This window comes from Apteryx rowi, unplaced genomic scaffold (genome assembly GCF_003343035.1).
Source record: "Apteryx rowi isolate R43461 unplaced genomic scaffold, aptRow1 scaffold_1004, whole genome shotgun sequence".
Taxonomy (NCBI): Eukaryota; Metazoa; Chordata; class Aves; order Apterygiformes; family Apterygidae; genus Apteryx; species Apteryx rowi.
The window spans coordinates 62,797-87,581 of NW_020447203.1; the positions used below are offsets into that span (position 1 = coordinate 62,797).

The 24,785-nt window shown below is 55.2% G+C and overlaps 2 protein-coding genes across 4 annotated transcripts in view; one reads left to right on the top strand and one right to left on the bottom strand.

Moving 5' to 3' along the window:
- The first annotated feature begins 6,918 nt into the window (after positions 1–6,918).
- Positions 6,919–11,694, top strand: LOC112964881 (dynein heavy chain domain-containing protein 1-like). The gene is made up of 6 exons (XM_026063490.1): positions 6,919–6,974; positions 7,217–8,240; positions 8,357–8,533; positions 8,953–9,060; positions 10,033–10,185; positions 10,367–11,694. The coding sequence occupies exons 1-6, from the start codon at positions 6,924–6,926 to the stop codon at positions 11,425–11,427; spliced, it is 2,574 nt and encodes an 857-aa protein (XP_025919275.1). The 5' UTR covers positions 6,919–6,923; the 3' UTR covers positions 11,428–11,694.
- Positions 11,695–11,757: 63 nt separating this feature from the next.
- RRP8 (ribosomal RNA processing 8) overlaps positions 11,758–24,785 on the bottom strand; it is a 15,839-nt gene continuing 2,811 nt past the window's right edge. The window contains exons 1-13 of one of the 3 annotated variants that reach the window (XM_026063507.1): positions 24,017–24,333; positions 22,626–22,751; positions 19,063–19,374; positions 18,052–18,134; positions 17,610–17,748; positions 16,937–17,071; positions 16,710–16,833; positions 16,403–16,539; positions 14,461–14,574; positions 13,756–13,937; positions 13,068–13,293; positions 12,465–12,675; positions 11,758–12,267 (exon numbers count right to left, since the gene is read on the bottom strand). In XM_026063507.1, coding sequence (XP_025919292.1) covers positions 11,999–12,267; positions 12,465–12,675; positions 13,068–13,293; positions 13,756–13,937; positions 14,461–14,574; positions 16,403–16,539; positions 16,710–16,833; positions 16,937–17,071; positions 17,610–17,748; positions 18,052–18,134; positions 19,063–19,374; positions 22,626–22,751; positions 24,017–24,055 — 2,097 coding nt within the window. In that variant the 5' untranslated portion in view covers positions 24,056–24,333 and the 3' untranslated portion in view covers positions 11,758–11,998. Of the gene's footprint in view, positions 12,268–12,464; positions 12,676–13,067; positions 13,294–13,755; positions 13,938–14,460; positions 14,575–16,402; positions 16,540–16,709; positions 16,834–16,936; positions 17,072–17,609; positions 17,749–18,051; positions 18,135–19,062; positions 19,375–22,577; positions 22,752–24,016; positions 24,336–24,785 lie in introns of those variants that run through there. The other 2 variants (XM_026063501.1, XM_026063515.1) reach the window with 2 other exon arrangements.

Consider the following 24,785-nt stretch of genomic DNA (forward strand, 5'->3'; position numbering starts at 1 on the left):
GCAGTGTGAGAGCGGGTGGGTGCTGCCCCCCATCCGGCTCTACCTGAGCACCGCGCTGCCGCTCCGCACCCTGGGAGAAGGTAGGGAGCCTGAGGGGAGCCCTGGCAGGCTCTCCTTCCCAGGGCTGCCCCAGGTCTCTGCTCTGTCCTGAGTGCTGCACTCCCAAGGGGGGGCACCCAGACAGATCTGCACCCTCCGCTGCTGGTGGGGAGCCGGGAGGGTCCCTGAAGCACCTGCACAGGGCGTGCACAGGGTGACCTGCCAGACGGTCTGCTTGGTTTTAGCAAGGTCCCTCACCACAGGCTGCTAAGGAAACACAGCTATCATGGAAAAAGAGAGCAGCTCCTTCATAGATAAATGACTAAGCAAAGAACAGAAGAAAATGGTCATTTTTTTTCTCAGTGGAAGGAGGTCACCGGCGGAGTCCCACAGAGACCCCCATGGAGGTCGCTGCTGTTCGGCATGTGCATAAGTGATCTGACAGTGTTGGAGAGAACGAGGCATTGAGTTAATCAACACAGTATATATGAGAGCAGCTCTGAGGAGCTGCAACAGAACATCGCAGCACAGTGTGATACAGGGGCAGAAACAGCTCAGGGTAAATAAATGAAAAGGGGGCACCCAGTTAGGATGTAAATCCCAGCTTTACATGTGAAATGATGAGCTCTAAGCTGACCACTGTCACTCAGGAGTTAGATCTTCAGTGGATGATAACTATTTCTGTGCAAATGGCAGCTCAACAGTCAGGGGTGGTCAAAAAGCAGATTAAGTGCCAGGAACTAAGGAAGTAGTGGAGGACAAAACAGAACACTGTTATGTCATGGCTTGACTCCGTGGCGTACAACATCTTGACTGTGCAGTTACAGCCCCTCTTCACAAACTGGAAAAGGTTCAGAGAGCAGTAACCAGGCTGATCAAAGGTCTGGACCAACCAAGCAGGCTGTGAATCCTTGGTCTGGAGAAGATGCTTGCTCCATTCCTATACTCTTCTCTTGATATCTGCTTGTCCACTGGAGGAGACAGGGTACTTGGCAGTTTGGCTCTTTCATCTGACCTGTGGCAGTTGCACTTACATGCTGAGTGGGACCATGTTTGTGCTTTCAGTTTCTCTCAGAACATGGTTTTAACAAAAAACGCCTTTGTACAACACAAGTTATTTAGGTCTGCTGATTTTAAAGTGGCACTTTCTAGCAAATGCTTAACATCCCCTTTGATATCTTATCGTCCTTTGTTTGCTAAAAACCTGCAGTTCCACAACCTGAGAAACTGAAAAAATCTTCCAGGTTTCACTGACTTTCTCCTGCCTGATCAAGTTTAGGGCAGGCTTTCCCCAACTGTGGGAATCTAGCCTAAATTAACCTTTTGGCGGTATCAATTATACCTGTTGCTGACTAAGCTTGTGCTCTGCTTGCTAGTGTGGAATGTAATCAGATCACAGCCACTGGTCCCACAGCAGCCCAGCAGTTAGATAGTCTTGCTCAAAATAAGGATTTGTCTCTAGCACCTTTTGCACTAAAATTTATGGATGAAAATGTGCCAGGCACTCCAGTGATGGTTTATTTCTGGCTACCTAGTGGCTCCAGCATTCATCTCCCAAACTGAGCCCTCCCATTATGAGACAGGTTTCTTCTACATATTGCAAGCAGATGTTTGCAGAATGACTCATCCTCTTCTTCTGAGAGGCTGCAGCCTTAACACACCTGTGGCAGGAGTGTGGTTCTGAATTGCTGAGTCCAAAAGAAACACTGGTGTCTTTAATGGCAATTATGTCATTTTCCTCACACACATGCACTTATTTTTAAACCACTTTATTGCTCCTAATCAGATTACATACAGAATGTCTTGGCAGGTCTGTCTGTGTATGTAAAAGGATGGAGTGTGTAGCCATGCACTTGGAGACTAATGCAAGAATACTTGCTGTAACCTGGCAGCTCAACATCTGGCAGTGACAGAGGAAAAAAAAAAACAACCCAAAAACTCAAAGTATCTATCATCTTTACAAGCTCCAGGCTTGCACAGAGTAGAGATCTAGACTGCAGAAATTCCTCTTTCAGAGGGCTGCTGGTTTGCCTCATAAGGCTGACAGTCACGTGGCGGGACTGTTGTTCAGCGTGTTCCCTGGTTGCTTTCCTCCTTGGCGACTCAGACTCCAGCAGCCTGAGCCTTCCTGGTCTGCAGCGCTTCCGACAAGCTGAGCTACGTCTCCCGTGCCGTTCCTGCCTGCGGCACATCCGCTGTGCCCAGGGCAGTGAACTRCTGCCGCCGCCTGTGGCCTTACATTGTGCCGGAGCCCCCTGTCAAGACACCGGCTGCCAAAATATCAGCTGTGTTGCATCTGGTACCTAGGGTGCCACCAGTGCTGAACCTAGCTCTGATGCACGACTTTGCAGTGAGGGACCTGGCTGTTGGCACAGGTCCTCTGTCTCTGCCCTTTGTGTTGCCCAGTGCGAGACATCTCATACCATTTTTGTCTGCAAGTAAGACCTTTTAGAGCCATATTTACTGGCTATTGCATTATTGGAGATGTTTCTCTACCAGGTAGGGTATAGAAGACCAGGACTCCTCTTACACAAACAGTGTAGCTTACCAGTTTGATGGACCACTCATCTGGATAACCAAGTATTCTTCCAGGAGTTGCTGAAGAGAGTTGCTCCTTGCTTCTGTATCTAATAAAAAGAGGAGTCAGAGCCATTGCCCAGGTCTCTGGCAAACTGTGTCATCCTCCACTGGAAAAGATGGGTTTTGCCCATAAGCATTGCCACRGAAAATTCAGCTAAGAACAATGGCAGACTCCTGCTCCTTCTGACTAGGCTTTCAAGAAGGTAGCATATGTTTATGAAGCGAACTAAGATTCTTGAACTCTGTTCCTTCATCACTGATGTTTTGCAGCTGTCTTTGAATAGGTAAAAWGATCCAGAACAATTTTGAATAGGGGCCCCACTGATTTACATTATTTGTGGAAAATAATTTATCCTAAAGGCGTTTGGGCAGATTTGTTTGGCAAATCACTGCCAAACCGCTGCTTGTTACTGTAAAGAGCTGGGTGGGGGCAGTGTTTAGCAGCTGATGATGCATCTGCAGGCGCTGCAGCTTGTACAACAACCACTTGAGTTTTTTTCAGCGCTGGCGTTGGTTAGTGCAACAGGAGCTCCCAAACGTATAAGGATCCTCATGGCACAGCTGGCAACTGCTTAGGATGGTGATTCTGAACTTTGGAGCTTACCCAAGGGCTGGACTTCCTGGTTTCCTGGCTAGGATTGCTGTTCTATTTCTTTCTTGTCCTTCGGATCACAGCACGTCTCATCTCCCTACCTTTTTTTCACTCAGCATATATCCTGTGATAGCTGGTCACCCCTTCTGCTCTGGCTTTGGGCTGAAGGCTGCCTCCCACACCCGCCTGACTGACAAAAGTCCTCTGTCGTACGGTGTGTCAGCTAACCTAGTCCTCAAAAGGYGGGAAACAGAGAGGTCAGTATTTCACTTGGAGAGATGCTAACCCCCACCCAAACTGCGGCGTTTGCTGGTCTGTGAGAACAAAACACTATAGTGTATATAGGTGTAATCTAGTGAGAGTAAAGCTGAGTAACAGTGCACCTGCTGCAGCATCTGGCTCACTCCAGTCTTCACCTGCCGCAGCCCTGTGCTGCCCCTCTCCCCAGTGGCTTTCTCATGGGGCTGCCCGTGTCCAAGGTCAGCGTGGTTGTTCTGCACTGTGCCACTGCCGTCCTCCCCTTTCCACCTGGCGAGAGGGAGTCTGTTACTCTCCAGTATCAAAACTGATAGGTGTCTACATCTTGTTGTCCCCTTGCCACGTAAGTGTTTTTTAGGATTGTTCCCCTGCCTTCCTCAGCACTTCAGTGGCAACGTGGTCTCGCACGGCTTGTGCCGTGTTTGACTGCATGCAGAGCGACAGCTCTCGGCCCCAATCATCCCAGGCCCCAGGCTGGTGCGATCGGTGATCAGGAGGCCGGTGGCTGCCTCCCCACCAGCACCCGCGTTACTGAGGGCTCTCGCTAGGCAAAGCTGCAGCCGGGCTGGTGTCAGACCTGGTCTGCTGTCCCTGAACCACAGCTCTGCTGGGCCTGCCCAGCCCAGTGAGCCTGAATCCCGGGGCGATGCGCCCCCCAGGGTGGGCAGTTAGTCAGATGCCTACTTTAGGGTGATCAAAATCACTTTTTAGGCACTATTGTTTATAATACTTGTCTGGATACTTCAGGTAGACCCCCTAAATTTGGGGGGGTCTGAATTTGGAGCGGAGCCCACAAATACTCTCTGTACGTCTCACTGTGTGTCTGCAGGCAAGCACTACTGACTGCAGACTAAAATGCATGCTCTAAACTCTCTTCTCACTTTGCATTTCAGGGTGTCTTAAAGACATGGGGCATGCCCTTTCTGCTACGGCAATGTTTCCTGCACTATTTGCTTTTTATAACCACCGTCTACTCTTTTTTTCCTCCCATGAAGGGCCTCTTTTTATATCTTTAAAAGCCTATATATAATGCGCGCGCGCATGCACGCACACACACACACACACACACACACACACACACACACTCTTCTGTTTGTTTTTTTGTTTGTTTGTTTGTTTGTTTGTTTTTTAAACAGCTAAGCTTTGCTTGTGCTAACTTATCTGTCATTGCCCATTGGCTTATGGCTTGTGCTTTGCAGCTGGGTTTAGGTAGGTCTTGTATTTCTGGTGGCGGGACATTTTCATTTTCTGAGAGGGACAGCCATCATCATTACTGCTGTGATGAGGACCATAGCACAGGCAGGTATTTTATTTGCCTGTGTGCAGAACTGGACACAGTACTCCAGATGTGGCCTCACCAAGGCCGAGCAGAGGGGGGGGGGAAATCACCTCCCTCGACCTGCTGGCAACACTCTTCTTAATGCAACCCAAGATAGCATTGGCCTTCTTGGCCACAAGGACACACTGGTGGCTCATGGTCAAGGTGTTGTCCAGCAGGACCCCAGAGCCTTCTCTGCAGAGCTGCTTTCCTGCCTGTCGGCCCCCAACCTGTCCTGGTGCATGGGGTTATTCCTCCCCAGGGGCAGGACTCTGCACTTCCCTTTGCTGAACTTCATAATGGTCCTCTGCCCATCTCGCCATCCTGTCGAGGTCCCTCTGAATGGCAACACAGCCCTTTGGTGTATCAGCCACTCCTCCCAGTTTTGTATCATCATCTGCAAAAGTCAGAGAGAGAGATTCTTGTGGTGGGTTTTCTTCAGTCCCTGCCACACTGTTAGCCTCCTTCACTGGACAACCTATCATCTCCTCCGAGGAAAATGAGACACAGCCTTTTCATAGCTCTGGCCTTGGTCATTCTTGCATGGGGCTCAAAGCTGGACCTGCAYAGGCATCATCATAGAGGGGTCACAAGGCAGCTCCTGAAGTGTCTCCAGAGGCTCTGTTGCGGGGAGGGGGGGTGTCCACACTCTCTTTTACCACCGGCAGAGTGACCCAGACAAAGCCCTGGCTATGCTTAGCTAGGATTGCTGTATTCTCATGTTTCCAGCTCAGCCAACAAGCCGTTTCAGTAATGCCGGCCAGTGGCTTTGCCTAAAGATACGGATGACTGTCTATACAGACACACCTGAAACAAGAGAAGGTCCAGGTAAGCTTGCTCCCCATGTTTGCCAGCAGCCGGGTGGCCATCCATGGCTTTGTTCATACCTCACCGGTAGCTACTACTGCAGAGACATGGAGCAATGCTGGGTGAAGCAGTCCTACAGTTATCATCGTTTGCACGGAGGATGAGACAGCGCACGCACCCGTAGGCTGCCACTTGAGCATAAAGAGATGGGCAGCAAATGGATTTCTCCAGCAAGATGGGAAACTTTCTGGTCCAGCCACTCAGATGATAACTGAAATTCAGCTCTTTGAAAAGGACATTGCTGTTGAGTTTGAAATCTTCCTTCTGGACCATCTCAAAGGGCTGTTCTCCTGCTCAGAAAAGCAGTCTGTGATTCAGACAGTGTTTGTGGGGGGGGGGGGGGGGGGGGGGGGGTGCTGCTACAGCAATTAAAAAGGGAGGGTTTTTAAATCTGTCATGTTTCCACATATTGATGAGAGCTTTGATCTTAGTGGTGAGCAGTCTGAAAACCTATTGTCATCAGAAATTTCCATTTTACATAGTGCCTCTTCCTTTCCCGCTCCATCATCTGMGATGACTTGCAGGCCACCCAAGTTGGTTGTATTTTCTTACAACTGAGCCAGCGGTAGCTTTCACAGYTGGCTATTGGCACAGGCCTTTGATATAGCCTCCTTCTTCCCCTTGGCACCCCATGGCACCATTCAGCTTGTCTGTAGTGACAGGCTATTGCTGCCCACCCATGTTTAGCTGCTTGGCTTTTTGCACATCTCAGACCCGTTGTGAACCGAGGGCTGTCAGAACAGCAGTTCTTTCCCGCTGTGAGTGTTTGAGAGCCCGTGGCTAGTATGCAGACCCTGAGCCGGTTTGTGAAATGTTGCTGTTCTGCTAGTGCCACCCTGATCCCAGCCCAAGTCCAGCTCCTCTGGAGGCTTTGGGACTCACCTCCTCAGGCTCCGTACAAGGCCCACCTGGCACAGCCCCTCTCCCCCAGACAGAAAAGCCAACTTATGCCCAGTATGTTAATGGCTCACCTGGTGGAAGGTCACATGCCAGCTGGCTTTGAGGATAGAAAAGGGAGACGAGAAGCCACACTGTATGAGRAGGTAGTCCCATTGCAGAGCCCTATACGCCTGCACCTTATAGACAGGGCCCTGGTAGACAGCAGCCACGCGCCCAGCTCACCTGCCCTGCTTTCTTGTAGAAATCCATCATGCTGTGCTCAAGCATCTAAAGATAATAGACCTGAGCCTCAGCCAGGAAGCTTTCRAAGCCCTGCTGCTACAGGACATCCTGCACATTGAGCAGCATGATGCCAAGGCCCATGCACAGATGATACAAATCAGTATTTTAGAGCTGGAGGACAAGCTGGAGGACACAGAGGTGAGCCGTTGCCCAGCAGCCTAGGCACAGGGCTGCGGGCAGCAGCATCAGTCAGCACCGCTCTGGTGCCTGCATGCCCCCCTCCCCAGCAGCTGCTCACCATGTTCTTGCCACCCCACTTAAGTCAGTGCTGTGACCCAGTCATCAGCCTCTTCTCTCCCTTCCCTGAGGCCACGCACAGCCCCAGTCCAAAAGTTGCTGGCTCCTGTTGCCCTTGCCCAGCCTGTGCTCTGCTATTGCAGGAGGAGCTGCTGGAGCTAGTGTCCCAGTTGTCACGCCCGCTGCTGGAGGAGGAGAATTTCCAGCCCATGATGCAAATGCTGAACATGCAGCTCTCAGCCCTACGTACCAAGCACAACTATCTGCTCACCCTGCAGAAGTGCCACATCATTGACCTGCAGACCCCGTACCGGCAGGTGGCCYGCCTGGGTGCAGGGCTGCACCACGCACTGCAGCAGCTCTGCCACCTGCATCCCCTCTATCGCTGTTCTGCCAAGACTTCCCTGAACGTTATCCATATGGCCCTGCTCTCTGTAAAGCACGGGGAAGCAAGTAGGCAGGAGCCACTGGATGTCCAGCTGGCGGAGCTCAGCAGGGCTGTCACACAGCAGTTTCTAGCATATGCTCAGTCCTGCCTGCAGGAGAGGCACAGGCTGCTTCTCAGCCCCCCGGGAGCCCTGGTCCCCCTCCGGCTGAGCGGCCAGGTCAGCAGCCTGGAGTGGCTCACGTTCTGCCGGGGGCTCCGGGAGCCCGTGGCAGAGCAGCTGCTGCAGCCAAGCGAGGTGGCCCGGCCCAGCTGGGTGAGCGAGGCAGCGTGGCAGGAGCGCGGGCTGCTGGAGTGCCTGCCACCCTTTCAGGGCCTGCRCACATCCCTGAGGGTGCAGGCTGCCCAGTGGCAGGAGTACTTCTGCCTGCCCTCCACTGTGGTGGGCCTGGCCCCATGGCCCGGGCACACGCGCTTGACCCTCTTCCAGCGCGCAATCCTGTGGCGTATATTCTGCCCGGAAGAGCTGTGCCGTGTGCTAGAGGACCTCACTGCATGCCTCCTGGGTTGGCCCTGCGTGGACACCAGCAGCAATGCGGCCAGGCTCTACCACTACAGCCAGAGCAGTGTGCCCCTGCTCCTCCTCACGCCACCCTGCAGCACTGCCGGTGCCACCACYCACCCGCTGCACTGGATCCAGGAGCTGGCTGCACAGCAGCACCGCACGGCGAGCACCTGGCAGGAGCAAAACCATCAGGGGACACCCCTGGACACCTGCAGGGGTGGCCAGCCCCTGTACAGGTTTGGCAGGGTACCTTGGCCCTGTCACTGCATGGTCTGGGGAGGGAGCGATGGGAGCAGTCCTGTCCCTGCAGGGGTCTCAGCCTGCTCTTTGCAGGARGCGGTCACTGTCATCTCCTTGGGCTGCCCGGGCTGCATGCACCAGGTCAGCGCGGCCCTGCGCACCTGCAGAAGGACAGGCCRCTGGCTGGTGCTGAACAACTGCCACTTGCAGGAGCACTGGCCTCCCCYGAGCTCCTGGCTGAGCTTGGCCAGGTCCTGGCAGGCTCTGACGGTAAGACCCCTCCACCCCGGGCTGGGCTCCCATTCCTGCAGGCTGGCTCTGCTCTAAGATGCCCCTACGCCTTACCCGTGCCCTCCCCTCCTGCTCCCCRCGGTGCCGGTGCATCACCGACAGCACATGCCGCAAGTCCACACGACCCCTGTAGCCCTGTTCTGCACTACTTCCCCCACCTATCGCCCTTGCATGTCCCCAGCCCCTTCCCCAGCMCAGGCACAGCCCCAGCGCCAGGTCCCACACTGTCCCGCAGCTGCAGCCAGTGCAAAAGTTGTCCCCTTGCACCATCCCATCCCAGCTGCACTGYAYGCACACCCATCTCACCTATAGCAGCCCAGCCGTTCCTGTGCTCCCAGGCCATCCCACCAGAAGCTGTTTCCCCACTCTGCTGCAGACCATCRTTCTCCTCTTTGCAGACAAGGACACCATATCACAGCTATCAAGCACCGAAGAGGACTATGCAATCCATGCCAAATTCCGGCTCTGGCTCATTGCTGCAGCCTGCAACCCACGCGCTATACCAGGTGCGTGGCTGAGTGCCGCCGTTCTATTAATGGCGATGCCTTTCTACAGCAGTCGGTAAAGTTGGCATGTCCAGGTGGCTTGGTGTAGCTCTGACTGSAATAGAGGTTGAGGAATCGAGGTGTCACTCATTCTCCTGGGTATGGTGGAAAGGGACCTGCATGCCTGGACGCCGCCCYAGTCCTTAACCCTACACTGCTGCAGGGGGGCAGGGGGAGGAAACATTGCAGGCCCCTGGAGGTACAGTAACCCTGGAGGCCACGGTACCATCGCAGTCCTGCCTCCGCGCACCRTCCCTGCCCGGGGCCCCAAGGGCGGGGGAGAGGCAGGACTGACAGCCTAACGCCCCCCAGGCCTGCTGCGCCAGCACGCGCTTGCCCTCTTCTGCGAGACACCGCTGGACCTGAAGGCGCTCCTGTTGCRCACCTACAGCAAGGTGCTGAGCCAGCACGCACGGTCAGGGCCGCGGAGGCACGGCCTGGCGCTTCCGGTGCTGCACGCTGCGCTGCTGCACCGCCAGCACTACAGCCAGCGCCTGCAGGCAGCACGCTACCGATGGTGAGTCGGGGGCGCTGAGGGCAACGCTGCTCCCCCGGTGCGACCCCGCGCTGGCTGCAGGCTGCCCTGATGCGGTCGCATGACTGCTCTCCCCCCAGGACCGAGAGCGAGCTCTTTGCTGGTTTGCGGGCCCAGGAGCACCTCCTGCACTTGCTTTCCAACCCAGAGAGGCCCTGAAGGTGCTGACAGGTAGGGCAGTGCCATAGGGCTCCCAGAAGGAGCAGGACCCTGCACACTGGCAGCAAGGGAATTCCCTCCCCCCTGCCAAGATCCACCAGCATAACCACTGCTGCACTCCCAGCTCCATCATCACCCAGCATCAACTGCACCTTCAGGAGCTCTTGCCAGGAGCTGGGAAGACCGGGCGTAGGATGTTACAAACCAGCTGGGCAAGTGACAGCCCCTCCTTATTTCAGGGTCAATTCTTTATGGAGGTCACATTCTGGATGGAGGAGATGCAGCAGCTGTACAGAGCCTGGCTCAGGAGTGCCTGGACACTGCACCCCAACTCCTGCCAGGCCCTGGGATTCAGAGCCTCCTTACCTGTCTCCAGGGCTGCTGCAGCACAGGTAAGAACATGCACTTTACCCAGAGAAGCTCRGCAGCACACATATTTGGGGAAAGGGAAGGCTGGGAAAATGTACACCTTCCTAGGAACAGTTCCCCTTTACAGCAGAGTGACAGTGTGGGACATCATCTGCAGGCTGGAGGGAAAACACAGGGCCATAAGCTGTGCCTGTCTGCCTCCAGGTCTGTCCGAGGATGAGGTGACTTCAGAGATCCAGAGGTGCATCCAGCAGCTCCCCAGCCCAGCAGAGCCAGCCTCCTGTGGCATGGTCCAGGGCTTGCAGGAAGAGCTGCTAGCAGTCCAGAGCCGTGCCATGTTCTCCGATCTTCTCCGTTCCCAGCAGGTCTGGCAGCCCTGTCGGCTCCCAGCCAGCCAGCAGCAGGAGGCCCTGAGGCAGTTTGCAGAACAGGGCCTAGCACTGATAGCAGGGCTGCAACAGGAGCTACAGATGCAAGGATGGGAGGTAGGAGGCAGAAGTAATCTCCCACAAGGACAATCCCAGCCCAAACCCGGACCTTTGCATCAGTTCCTACTAGAGGAGCGTGGAAGTTTCCTGGCTCTACTGCACCAGGTGGAAAGGGACCTCAGCTGCGTGCAGGAGCGCCTGAAGGGTGGGGTCTGCCAGTCACCCCGGTGTACTGCTATCCTACGGGCACTGCAACAAGGACGTCTGCCACAGCTGTGGCTACGCTATGCTCCCGCAGGGCCACGGGTCCCAAGCAAGTGGCTGGAAACACTACAGAGTCGCTGCCAGCTGCTGTGCAGCTACCTGGACGCAATGGGAGGACAGCCCGTGCCGCTTTATCACCTCTCTGCATTCCAGCACCCGTGCCGCCTCCCGCTGGCACTACTCCAGGAAGCAGCCCTGGCAGAGAAGCAAGAGCTGGACCAGTACCAGCTGGACCAGCAGGTAGTGCCACCCTCCCTATCGYGGGCATATGCACCTCCGCAGCAGAGCTCAGGCCATGGCTCATCTCCCTGCTGCTCACTTCCAGGTGCTGCCCAGCCTGTTGCCTCCCGCTGCACCCCCCGGGACAGGTTTGTTCCTGACAGGCCTGGAGGTGCGCGATGCAATGCGGGACATATGCTCAGCGGCACTGCGAGACGCTTGCTCTGCCCAGCCCTGTCTGCTTCCCCCCGTCTGGATCAGGGCAGTGCAGAAGGAAAAACCTTYGGCAGCTCACAGCACTGCTCCCTCCCAGACACGGTATCGCTGCCCCRTCTTCCTAGGACAGCTTCATGAGCCCGCACGCCTGGCCAGCCACCGGGCTGTGCTGCACGTGGTACTGCCGTGCGAGAGCTCCCCAGCCCTGTGCGCACAGCGCCGCGTGCACGTTGTCAGCYGGCTGCCATGCCCAAAATAAAGGAGAAGCTGGAGTCCGCGGGGGGGGACTCTAGGCAGAGGGCCCTCCACCAGGAAAGGGCATGTATGTTCTAGAAGAAAGCTGGTCTCTGGGGTCAGCRACTAAGGGAAAGCCTGCTCCCTCTCCGCTTCAAACAGGATAGCCTGCAGCTGCCAACAAGCTCCAGGCAGGGAGGGCTCACAGAACAGTAGGGGTGGAGAAGCAGGCCCCAGGTACAGAAATAAATTGATATATTAGTGTGTATAAAACATGCTGCTTCCTCTGTACAATGCCCTAGCCGGGCGCAGGCTCCCCACAGGGAGTTCACACATATATAAATAAGGCCCAGACAGCTGCATACAGTATTTACAGCCCGCGGGGAGCTAGTGCCTGCTCCGGGGCCAGCCCCACCAAGACCAGCTGCTATGCCCAGCCCGCGGGATCCTCCGTCCCAGCCTGGACTGGCCAGGTTCATTTCAGGTCCACATCGAAGTCCAGCACCAGCAGCTTGGTCTCCTCTGTGCCATTGCGGCTGCCCACCGCACACACGAGCTTGGTGTTGGAGGCGCGGATTCGCCACACTACACCCCCACTGCCCCCGCTCTCTAATGCGACCAGGTTGCGCACAAACTCGCCCGTCTTGAGGTCCCAGAGCTTGACRGTACCATCATCTGAGCTGGTTACCACAAACTTGGAGCTGAACTGTAGGCAGGTCACGGCACTCTGGTGCTTGCTGGGCCCTGGAGGCAGAGGATATCTGTTAGCCATCCTATGCTCCCATCTCCAATCCCAGGCTCTTCAGCAACACCCACTGCCTGGTTTTGCCACACCTGGGCATCATCTGTCGTGCCCACTGCCCTATCTGGCAGCTAGAAACAACGCTACCCCTCTCCAACRCCCGCTGTGAGGGGCAGTTGTTCCATCCCCCTGCACTCACCCTGCAGCGTTTGCAGGCACTGGCCCGTCTTGATATCCCAGATCTTGACTGTGGAGTCAGCGTTGCCAGATACCAGGATGTTGTCACGTAACTCCATGCCACTCGTGAGTGACTGATGTCCCATAAGAGTGTGTAGGCAATTTCCACTCTCTACATCCCACACTCGAATTGACGTGTCCAGAGAGCCACTCACGATGTGTGTCCCATCAAACTGCCCAGAGAGATGCAGGTCAGCACAGCCTGCCCRGCAAGGGGAGGAGCGTTCTTGGCAGGATCGTACCAGGGATTTAGGGCAGAGTAGATTAAGTGATGTGCTCATGTAGCATCTGGCTAATCAGAGTGCGCATGCGTTTGTCTCCCTTCCAGGGAACAGACATGGTTTGTGGGTCCCTGCAGTGCAGGTGCATGTGAGGGGCCAGGGGGAAGGGGGAGGGARGACAGCGTCTCACCTGCAGGGAACAGACACGGCCTGTGTTTCCCCGCAACATGTGCGTGGGGTGGGGTGGGGTGGGGGTGGAGACAGCCTCTCACTTGCAGGAACAGACATGGCTTTTGTGTCTCTGTAGCATATGAGCGGGAGGGAAAGGGTAGCCAGGATCTTACCTGCAGGGAATAGACGCGGTTTGTGTGTCCCTGCAGCGTATGAGTGCAGCTCTCGCTCTCAGGGTCCCACACTTTCACTGTGTAGTCATATGCGCCGCTCACYACCTTGTGCCCATCGTACTGCACGCAGCGCACAGCGGCCACATGGCCCATCAGCACATGCAGGCATTGCCCAGTCTCGATGTCCCAGAGGCGCAGCGTGGCGTCCCGTGAGCCACTCACAACCCTATGGGCAAGGGTGCGCTTGGAGCCTGATTGTGCCAGCTCCAGATCTCACCCAACTGAGACAAACCTGGAAACAGCAGCTTCCCTCTGGGTAGCCCCAGTTTATTCTCCCCATGGACACTTAATCCCACACAGCATCTTTCAGCTACAGATCAGCCCRAGCCCTGAACATCTCTGCACCTTCACCTGCCCCATACCCCACACCACCCACCAGCCCAGGCCCCRAACACCTCTGCACCTTCACCTGCCCCAAATCCCACACCACCCACCAGCCCAGGCCCCAAACACCTCTGCACCTTCACCTGCCCCAAATCCCACACCACCCACCAGCCCAGGCCCCAAACACCTCTGCACCTTCACCTGCCCCAAATCCCACACCACCCACCAGCCCAGGCCCCAAACACCTCTGGCACCTTCACCTGCCCCAAATCCCACACCACCCACCAGCCCAGGCCCCCCATACCTGTTTCCATGCAAATGCATGCAGCGCACTGTGGACGTGTGCCCATACAGCGTGTGCACGCATTCTCCTGTGTCTGCGTTCCACACTTTGAGCGTCCGGTCTGTAGAGCCGCTGATGACAATGCTGTCCCTCATCTGGGAGGACCAGACACCCCCTGTGTGGCCAACCAGTGTCTGCACACACTGCCAAGAACAATGCAACAAGAGGCTGGTTTGAGAACGGCTGAACAACACAGCAAGAAGGAAAAGCAAAGTGTAGGACTTTCTCTGGACAGGGGACCGGCAAGGCTCTTCAGGTCAGCAATCCCTGTCCCTGCAAACTCAGGAACCCACAACAGAGCCTTCTCATAACRATCGCTCGCTATCCTAAAACCAATGGAGTTTCTTGCCCTCTCTGGACCTCCAGGATGGTGATCCACACTTGCTGACTTCCAGTGGAAACACACAYGTGGCCAGCTCCTGCTCATTTGCTACTGCACCCACCCTGGCCTCTAGCTTAAGACAGCTCTTCCCAATCACTCCTGCGGTTATGAGAACTGTCAAATCCTCTCCTCAGCTACGCTTTGCCAGAGGCAAGACAAACCCACCTAAAAGGCCATGACCCCTGTCACACCTCTACCCATCCCTGCGGCACTACAGAGGAGCAGCACAGCTCTCAGCGCGCCAGTGCAGCAGCCTTATAACGTAACTCTGGACAACAGCTCACCTCTCCAGTGACAGCTGACCACACTTTGAGCGTATTGTCATCYGAGCCACTGACTATCCGGTTGCCACAGAACTGCAGGCAGGTAATGACATGGTCATCGTGTCCCTTCAGCACCTGTGCAGAGAACAGCATAATAAGAAGGGAGCTGTTGGCTACTCAGAGCCCCTGATGTTGAAGAACCACCAGGGCACAGTCAGGGAAACTGCCACATTGAGACAACCCTGGAAATACGAGCTTCTCTCTGGGGTAGCCCTACCTTATCCCCCCCAGGGACACCTCAAAACAGACTCTGAGGAAAGTGTTGCACAAGCAGCTCTGGCAGGAGCCTCTGAGGAGCGTACTTTGAACCACTTAGAGCTTCTCTTAAGAAGCTGGGAAAATGCCAACCCCATCCCGATAGCTGCTGTAGCGATTGCAGGAGCATGGGGCAGCAGCAGCTGCAGGGGTGGGAGGGAGGAAGAACAGATTGCTCCTTGTAATGACTGGCACCTCCCTGCAGCTTCTCAGCTGGGCAGCAGCTATGGTAGGGCCAAAGGGGGCATTTGGAGGTTACTGCTAGGGGAGAACGAGCCACAAGGGAATTCCGAAACATGGACTGGACTTTGGGGCTATTAAGGCTGCACAAGCTTTTGAGGTCAGAGCTGACATTCTGTCTCAGATCAGAAACTGKCTGGCCAGGAGAAAGATCACATTTAGGACTACYAGCTCCATTTTCCTCATGGTGGAAGGCAAGCAAKGCMCACACAGCTCTGCATTAGCGTCCACCTTCTCAACACACTCAAATGTGAAATGGGGGYAGAGRAGGKGGGAAAYGACAGAGCAACATCTGCAGGCAGGCAGAGATCAGATGGGTTAGGCAGGACCCCAGGCAACACGGAGGCACGTCAGAGAGACCTGGCCAAGCCACAAGGACGGGCAGCAYGAGGGCAAGCGGCAACTCAGTGTGAAAACAAGCAAAGAGCTGCCATTTGCAGGGAACGTATTCAACYTCCCCYCAGCAAGGGGAAGGGACAGGACAGGCGTCCCTGYGGGCAGCGCCCTGGAGAGCTCTGCTCATGGTGGGCGCAGAGACCAGGGTGTTCGGGGCCTCAGGAAGGGGTCGCCTGGTGCCAACCTGCTGCTCGGCGATGCAGCCCCGCAGGGACTGCACGGCACAGGGCACCACAGCTCACCCRAGGTGCTGCAGAGGCAGGGACTCGGAAAATGGCCTGSRAACTCCAGRGRYCTGGARRAAAATCTCTGGATRTGGAAAGCAGCTAGAACTGAGACTGAAACCTGAGAGGCTGTGAGGGAGAAGGGGTGGCTGGAGCTCTGCTCTATCCAGGAATGAGGGGCAGGAAGGGACCCTGGTCAGGGAGAAGCAGAACCAGCACCACACTCTAAGAGCTGCTGTTAYAGGATGTACCAGGGCCAAGGCCTGGCTGACCCTCAGAAAGGCTGCACCGCTGCCTGGATGGCAAGGGTGGTTACAGCCCYGCCGTGGATGCTCAGAGAGGTAGCGGATGCAAATAAATCCCCTGCCCTGAGGTTCAGGGTGACCCTTTCACTTAGGGATCCTGGCAGAGCTGAAGTCCAGTGCCACCCACTGTGGCAACGCCTGAGATCAGCCGTGCTGCCAGCTGCAGCCCATGGAAAAGTTCCAAATGAGCCRTGCTGTGCATACACTTGCTGTGGAAAGGGACAGGAGTCGCAGGCAGCTGGCAGGACCTCCAGCTTCAAGGAAGCTRAAGTTCAAATACTTCTGGGTGAATGTCTCTGGCCTGTGACTGAGRAAGACAGGCCAGACATGGGAATCTTTTCCGAGGCACTTTTAAGCTTCTTAGTGCTGTTCCCACCCTATTGGCCATGGATATTTCTCTGCTACTTCCTTCCTGGACTGGCTTCCTACATGTCAAATCTCTAGGGCCTGCGCTGCTCTGCAAGGGCTTCTGAAGGCACCCACCTTGGGGGCTTTGAGCTCCCCGCTGCGCCAATTCATGTCGATTTTGTGCTGCCGCATGAACGCGAATTTCCAGGGGCTGTACATGAAGCCAGGGCTCAGCAGGCGCCGCTTCCGCAGGTTCAAGGGCTCCTCTATGCCTGTGGGAGGAGGACACAGCAGGATGCAGACTCTGCCACAGTACAGGGGTGGTTCCCTGCCCTTAGCCTAGTGAGGGAGCTAAGATGCTGCACAGCTGTGAGAGCTGTGGGCCACCCCCTGCAGATCCCAGCCACGATGTGCCACATACCACAGAGGTATGGATCTTTACCTTCTTCACGGCATTTCTCTCTCCAAAGCAGGTTATCTTCAGCCAAGACTCTCCAGTAGCGGCAGGTCTGAGCAGCACGGAGCAAGTCCCGAGGCTCCAGGAATGAGAGGACRTAGAGTGCCAGCTGCGGGAAGGGAAGCCAAGTCACACGGTAACAGTAGGCCCCTACGGCTGGTAATTATGAGCAGCACCAGGGCTGCTGCACCACGTCCCTTGCCCTGACTCACCTCTTTGGGCAGCAGGGAAATGAAGTCTCTCTGGAACTGTGGCTCAATGACCTGCATCATGTACTTGATTTGGGAGGGCTCGCAGCGATCAATGAGCTCATCCAGAGCAAGCAGCTTCTCTGGGCCACTCCACCGCTGAGGACAGGGGCACATCAGTCACGATGCCTGCACACATTGCAGGCCCTCACAGCCTCCTCTGCCACTCCGTGTGGTGCCTACGCCCCCCAAACCCCAGCAGAGACACCAACCAGCCCACCTGGGCTGCAGAAGAGGAGGACAGGCTAGCCAAACCTCTGGAGCAGGCCAGGGATCCCCTGCCTAGACCCCAAGACAAAGAGGAGCTGCAGATACAAACGGATAGTGCTGGGAGCTCCACCAGCCACATGGGATGGAACACAGGTGCTCTGCGGTGGTGGACAAGACAACGCTACCCCAGGACGGAGGGTATTCCGCCCTGTGGGAATCAGAGGTGGGCTAACACCTTTTCTGCGCCTCTTTAGCTGAGGCAAAAACTTGCTAAAATCCATTGTGGGACCCCACCTCCTGCCCATGATTGGTCCCAGGCAGCCAGACTGCCTAGGGCTTCACCTCCCTTGTGCCCCGCCTGCCTTTCAAACACAGAACCTTTCAGTGCCCTCCAAGATGAGCCCTTCGGCAAGGTTCACGTGCCTACCTGGAAGGTGCGAAGCCAGTCCTGCAGCTCAGGTGGGGGGGCTACAGAGGGGATGCGACGGCGCCGGGCCTGACCTGGTTTAGCGTTGCGCAGGTCCCCGAAGGTCGTGGTGGGACTGGGCATGCAGGCACCCAGGGTCCTGGGCCACAGCCAAGGAGATACCAGAGCAAAGGTGAGACATGCCAGCGCTACTTTGGGCCATGCTGTGCCAACAGTTCTCAGAACCAAGGTCCGTACAAGCTACAAATCACAAACTTCCCCCAGCTAACCTCTTGGCCCATCGCTCCCATGGGGACCRCAGCTACAAACGCAGTCCCTTCACCCCAACCTGCATTACAGCAGGTTGCCTAGATGACGGAGGGATGAGATGGGTAAGAGAAGGCCTCCCCACTTCCCAGAGCCAGATCAGTTTGTAGCTCACTATGCAGAAGCCTYGTTTTACCTGCTGTACTCGGAGCCTTTGCACAGCTTCTTGCCAGGGGAGAGGGCCCTGCCATCCAGGCCATTCTCCGACTTCCGCTTCATCTGCAAGGGGAAGAGCAAGGGTGGAGCACAGCCCTCTGTACACACAAAGCAGGGTGGAGCACAGCCCTCTGCACACATCCTGGGTCACCTATTTTCTAGCAGAAGTGACAGAGCAGCAGACCAAGTCTAGGGACTCTTCCAAGCCCATGCTCGTATTGAGGATCCGCAGAGGGAAGCTGAAGGACGCCTGAGCTCTAGAGCTGGCACAAGCRGTAACTTCTTGGGGGAGAAACAGAACTTGGCCCTTCCGAGGGGAGTATCACACCTGACGGGGAAAAGTCAGCAAAGCAGGTGTACAGGGACAAAAACAGGGGCTGAGGAAACCTATCAGTAGACCAGCTTGGCCTTTCCCTAGGCGTAACCCAGCACGGAGCAGGCAGCTCTGCAGCCTGAGCAGGGAACATGGCATGCTGAAGTCTCCTGACAAACGAGTCCTAAAGCCAGGCCCTGGACCTGCTCAGCACCACACAACGCTACACTTCCCAGCTGTGACAGCATGCCTGGCAGACTGTGCCCTGACGTGGCCGCAAAGAGAATGACAGTCCCCTAACCCCAGGMAAGCAGCACAAGGTTAACAGCAACCGTGACTACAGCGGGACGGCTACTAGCCAGCGCTCGCAGCCACGAGAAGGTGATCATGGGGCTRCTCCCAGCCCAGGCAGGAAGCTGGGATCTGTTCTCCTCCAGTGACTGCTCCCTGGCACCAGCTGTAGCCTCATGCTCAGGGCTGGCTAAGGCTTCTCACCGCAACGCCCACATGCTGTAGAAACCTCCCCACGGTCTCAGCCTGATCCCCTCAGCAGAGACTCCTGCCACCCCGATCAGGCTCTGCCCTGCAGCTCCTGCTGGGGAAACCCACCAACCACACGGGGAGCCCCGGCGTTCGGGGCGAAGCCCTTGCCCAGGACAGCAATCCCAGAGAGGTTACCTTGGGCCGCACATGGCGGAGGAGTCCACCCTCTTCTGTCCGCTGCAGGTAGTCTATCCAGCGCTCACCAATGGTGTAATAGAAGTAGACATCACTGCCATCCTCCCCTTCCTCGCTGTAGCAGCTCCCCTCCTCCTCCTCCTCCTCCTCTTCCTCCTCCTCCTGCTGCTCCCCATGGGCTCTGGAGCTGACCGACTCCTGCGCCCCTTGCTCAGGGGAGCCATCAGCCTCTGGTCCTGACCCCGGGCTCCCTTTCCCAGAGCGCTCTGGCTCCCAGGGGGCCGATACGTCCTCCTCCTCCTCAGCCAGCACCTACAACACAGGGAGATGCAGGGTCAGGTCTGTCTGCTGCAGCTCTGCCCCCCAGCTCTCAGAACACCCCGGGGTCCCAAGCTAGGGGACGCGCTGGCGAGCCAAGGGGACTGCCAGGCAGAGCAATGGTCTGAGGAACACGAGGGCTCTCCTCCGCAGTCCCAAAGAGGGAACGATGAGCTTAGCAGAGCCAAAGATGGGAAGAGGGGAGCAGACTACTGAGCCAAGGTGCTCGCCAGGGCCCGGGGCAGCTACAGCCAAGAAAGCTCTGGAGACAGGACACTTCCCAGCTCCCAGGGAGGCACGCTGACACACAACCCAACTATGCGGCATCCAACAATTCTGCAGCTGAGCAGGAAACGCTACGGGAGTGTCAGAGCCACTGAACGGTACCAAATCCCCCAGCACCAGCACTGCCCATCAGTCCACATCTGGTTGTGCTCTACCTCTTCATCTCCACACTGAACCATTTCCCKACCTGGAGCTGGGAACAGCACTCTTCCCTATGCTCAGCAAAGCAGGGGACAAAGCTGCTATATGTGGGCACCAGTGCAAGCTGCAGTCCCTGGCAGAGATCCTGGCACCAATAAGGAGGACTAGCCCATGCTGCGTTGCAGCCTTCACCACAGCATGAAGATCACTTCAGAAAGGTCCTAGCCCTCCGGCCAGTCTGACCAGGAGYAAAGTTTACCGGAGAGGGAACAAGTACCACATCCCCACCTAAGGCCACCTGGACCCTTATTCCCCAAAGAAAGCAGCACTGTGAATAACAATGCAAAAAAGCAGAAGCATTCTGTAACTACTTAGAAGAAACAGAACAATGTCCTTGTATCACATGAGAGTGAGGAAATATTTTCCAGTATACCAGTAAAGTACCTTTAATCAGCAGGCCAGGATAATTTGCACCAAAAAGTCCTAGAAAACAGTACGAGTAGACCACTGGCCCACATCTCTTAATTTTTAATAAATCTTGGAACACAGGAGAAATCGCAAAGACTGGGAGAGTGCAAAAGTTGTGACCAAACTGAGGAAGGCAAGAGCAAACCAAGTCTTTACATAGCCTAACATCTGCTAATGGAAAAGCTGGTGCAGGATTCAACTGGTAAAAGCCAAATGACAGGAACGTTCTTTGTACCAGTTGATGAGGCTTTATGAAAATAGGTCTTTTCAAATAAAGCTGATTTTATTCCTTCAAGCGTTACATTAGGTTAACAAAAGCAATTACACAGATGTGACGAACTCACACACACAGCCTCAAAAGGGTTGTTGGATGAAACGTGTTGAATCGGCAAAGGGCCAGTTAACAGATCTCAAAATGTACCTGTTACTGGGGAACTGAAGATTTTCTAGTGGGGGGGCCTAGTGCAGACCCATAAAAAAAAACCCCACTAGACAACACTTGCTTTATTCATAATCTGGAAGTGAGTAAGATCTTTTCTGACTAAATTTTGAGGTTGACATTCAGGTAGGTAACAAGGACAGGACAGTCACACACTGTGGTCTGCATCACTTGGTAAGCTGGGCTCACTCAAACGAAATACATTTCAATATAGCCAGAGGCAACGTCCTCCATCTAAGAACAAGGAAAGCAGGTCCAGCAAGGCATCAGGGACTGCRTATCCTGTAAAGCAATAACTGAAAAGAGTTGAGAGGCTGCACTCGGCACAGGCTTCAGGCTGAGAAGAAGGGCAAAAAAGAAATCAATACTACCCCCTGTGCTACCCTGCACAGYGGAGTCCTGTAATGCCCAATTCACATTTTTAAGAGAACGCTGAAAAGCTGAAGATATTGCTAAGCCCTCTCCCCCAAATGGTTGAAAGGCTGGAGGAAACACCTTACAGAAGGAGAGGAAAAGAAACGGAGAGATGATTTGGTCACAGCACAGAAATACATCCAGGTGAAGAAAAATCTTGGTACTCTGAATGGCTCCTACCAAGCAGTGCAGCAATTAGTGCGGTCAGGACTGGATTTATTTACATTCAAAACCAGGGCCCCAGTGCACGCCAGTGTCTAGCCCTGGGCAGATTCCCCAGATCAGAGATAGACTGCTCATCTCCTCGCACCATCCAGCTGGACTGGACCCTGTTCCGCAGGCGGGCTTGAAACAGGGTTGGACTCTTGGGCAGAGAGGAAGTGGCCAGATGGGAAGGCATGAAACAACAGCCCTATCTGCATACGTCTTTTGGGGAGGGAGCATCGAGCCCAGGTTTCTGAAGCATYTCTTCTAGCATCCAGAGCTGGGGGGTCAGATCTAGGTCCTGGCTGGTCACAAACCGTGGGACCATCGTACTGAAGCAGCACAGGGGTATCCTGAACAGGCACCAATATCTCTCAGGCAGTAAAACACCTTTCACTCTCACCTAACCACCTTCCTCTGCCTACACAGCATGCTCAAGAGCTGAGCAGGGCAGAGCYTCCCCCAGGTGCACGAATTTCCTCAGCCCCACAGACACCAGCAGCAGGAAGATGCACTTCCTGAAGGAGTCCCCAGAGCCAAGCTGGATGCGTGCCAGCCCAAGCAGGCAGCGTGCTGGCCACTGCTCTTCTCAGACAAGGCAGACAACAGGGTAGAGAACTTGGCAAGAGAAATGGGCTCTCCAACCTCCTCAGCTGTCAATTTAGGGGAAGAATTTCTCTCCACACCCAGTTCTGGAACTTTAGTGGAACTTAAACACTAAAAGCCGTTCTGCAGGAGACCTACAGACGGGTAGCAGCTCTGGGGTGGGGAGACCTCTGGAAGCCATGACTATCCTCCGGGGCCAGGTCATTGTTTCTGTTAGGGATTTGGGGGCAGACACATCAGACTTTGGGGCAGATGCATCAAAGCAGCCAGAGCAGCTCCAGGCAGTGCTCTACATTCAAGGGCCACTGCGCCCTATGGCGGGACACCACGTGCGTTGAGGCCACAGAGCCAGCTGGGCCCTTAGTATCTCAGCCTCCACTGGTCAGCATGCTCCTCCTAAGCAGACTGCCGTCTTACAGGGAAATCATAGACAGATCACTTGACTTTTTAAATGTCTTTCTTTAGCCTCCTTGTTCCAGAGGCCAAAGCAGAGATGTCTCTTTTCCAGTAAACTTCCTCTGCCCCTCTATCAGCCGCCACATCTCCCAACACAAAAGACCTCTCCCTAATTCCTGCATTGCCGGAGGGAGGACTACCTCCAAATCAGGCGGGAAGGGGGACTCTACCTTTCTTTTCCTACCTGAGGCACAGGAACTTTGGGACTGTCCCCCTGCAGACCAAGGCTCACCCTAGCAGCTTCCTCACTGCTTGGCCTTCTTCTGCAAGTCATCCGCTGACTGTTCAGCTCCAAGATGCGGGTGGTGATGCCTTTGACATGAAGAAGATCATCGAGTGAGTTGAAGCCCTTCAGTTCCTGTCAGAGGAGAAGCAAGATTCAATACGGAGCTGGATGACCCAGGGATCAGCCTCAAGGCAGGACCAAGCGTGCTCATATCCTCTTCAGATAGACTCTGTTACCTGACAGGTGATCTGAGACCTATCAGCCTATACTACATTTACAGCCACAGGCTCCCTTTAGTATTTGGCGGTGTGTGCGTGTGTTGGGGGTGTCACAGCAGGGCTCAAGTCCTCACTACTGTTCCCATCAAAGTTAAGGAACACCTTTTGCCCAAAACAGCCTTTCCCTTGTAATCCTCCATAAATGTTTCTACAAACCTTCCCCGTCCTGAGCAACAACTACAGTGCCTAGCCACATACGCCTGTAAGGAAAGGGCAATAACACTAAAGCTGTTGCTACCAAAGGGAACGGTGCCTCAAAGGAAAAGCTAAAAGCTCAGAAAGGRGAACTGTGGCTTCCAGCTAACTAGTCCCAAGACTGGGAGCCATCAGTGGTCCACACAGCTCATCTCCCTTGTCTGCAGTTCCAGGGAAGAAACCAGCCCCCACCTCCTGCCATGCGAGCGCATGCACACRCACACGTGTGTGCAAGGCACCTATTACCCAGCGAAACACCAGGTCAAGCATTAACGCTCAGCCCCACAGACACCCAGAACCACTTACAGCAGATCCTACCTACACCATACGTTGGCTTCTGCCATGAATCTGTCTACATATAAGGGCCCAGAAACAGTGGGAACAGTTGGACTGTTACAAAGGGAACATGATCCCRGGGGAAAGCATCCTTCCTTCCCACCTAACATAGATGTCAAGGCCAAGTCAAGGTTCCTATCATCCTTTCGAATTCCTTTGCATCATTTTAAGTCAGTTCTGCTACTTACTCTCAATAAGTGCTTTTTGCCCAAGCCAATGCTCTAATACTGAATTTTATTTCTACAAGTTCATTCTCACCTGTTTTTTAAATCAACACTATCCTTTCGTTTAAATGGCTCTTACTCTTCTGCCTCCGTGTTGTTTACATTCCAGCTGTATTTATAGCCAGTGACCCTGCCCCTCTCAGCCTCCTCTTTTCCAAGCCAAAAAAAGTCAACCTCTTCTTGTCTTCCACTCCCCTGCTCTCTCCTGTYTCTCTCCTCTGTCAACTCCTACCTGAACAAGAAGACTGTATTTCAGCCTCTTCCAGCTTCAGCTTCGTTATGGCATTAAGGGCATAAAAATGACATTAATCTCCCTGCCTCTACTAAAAGCGCCATGACAGACACAGCCTGAGATCATATTTACCTTTCCCGTAGCTGTGTCATGCTGGCAGCTCACAGTCATCCTGCAAGTGACTAGTACGCTCAGGCTTTTCTCCTACTCTGTCATTTCCAAATGATAGAGTCGAACAGTCAATCACGGGCAAGCGGCAACCTATTGTGACCACGCCAGATGGGCTCCCACCCTTTCGTGCTCCTGCTAATTCCATGCACAAACTCATTTTTCCTGCCCTTAACAAGCAACATCATCATCTGCCACCAGCCCCTGAAAACTCTCCCCTAAATCCCAGATCTTTGAGTCCCCCAGGGAACCTAAAGATTGAGGCTGGCCTGGCTGAAGGGAAGCGCTCCCGCAGGAGAACTCCGACCTCGCCTCACCTGCTCCGGGAGGCTCCCGTGCAGGGAGGTACCTGCCCTCGTTCTTCCCGTGACAGCTTGCAGACCTCGACGGGAGCTGTTTACMCGGGGTGGGAACAGAAAGGCTCCTCCAGCCGCTCCCGAGCGTGGCCGGCACAAGGCCCTGCGCGCAGCAGCCGAGGCCTCGCTCCGCAGGCGCCGCGCCGCGGAGGTGCCGCTCGCCCAGCGAGGCGGGGAAGGCCCCAAAAACGAGCAGGCTGCCCCGTTTCCAGGCGCGCCCGCGCCGGGCAGCGCCGAGGAGGCCGACACGCGCTGCCCTTCCTCCTCCCCGCTCGCAGCCGCGGCACTCGCGCAGCCTCCACCAAACGCCGCGCTGATGTCGCCGTGTCCCTGGGCGGGCAGGACACCGAGGCACGGGCCGCCCCGCCGCCGGTACC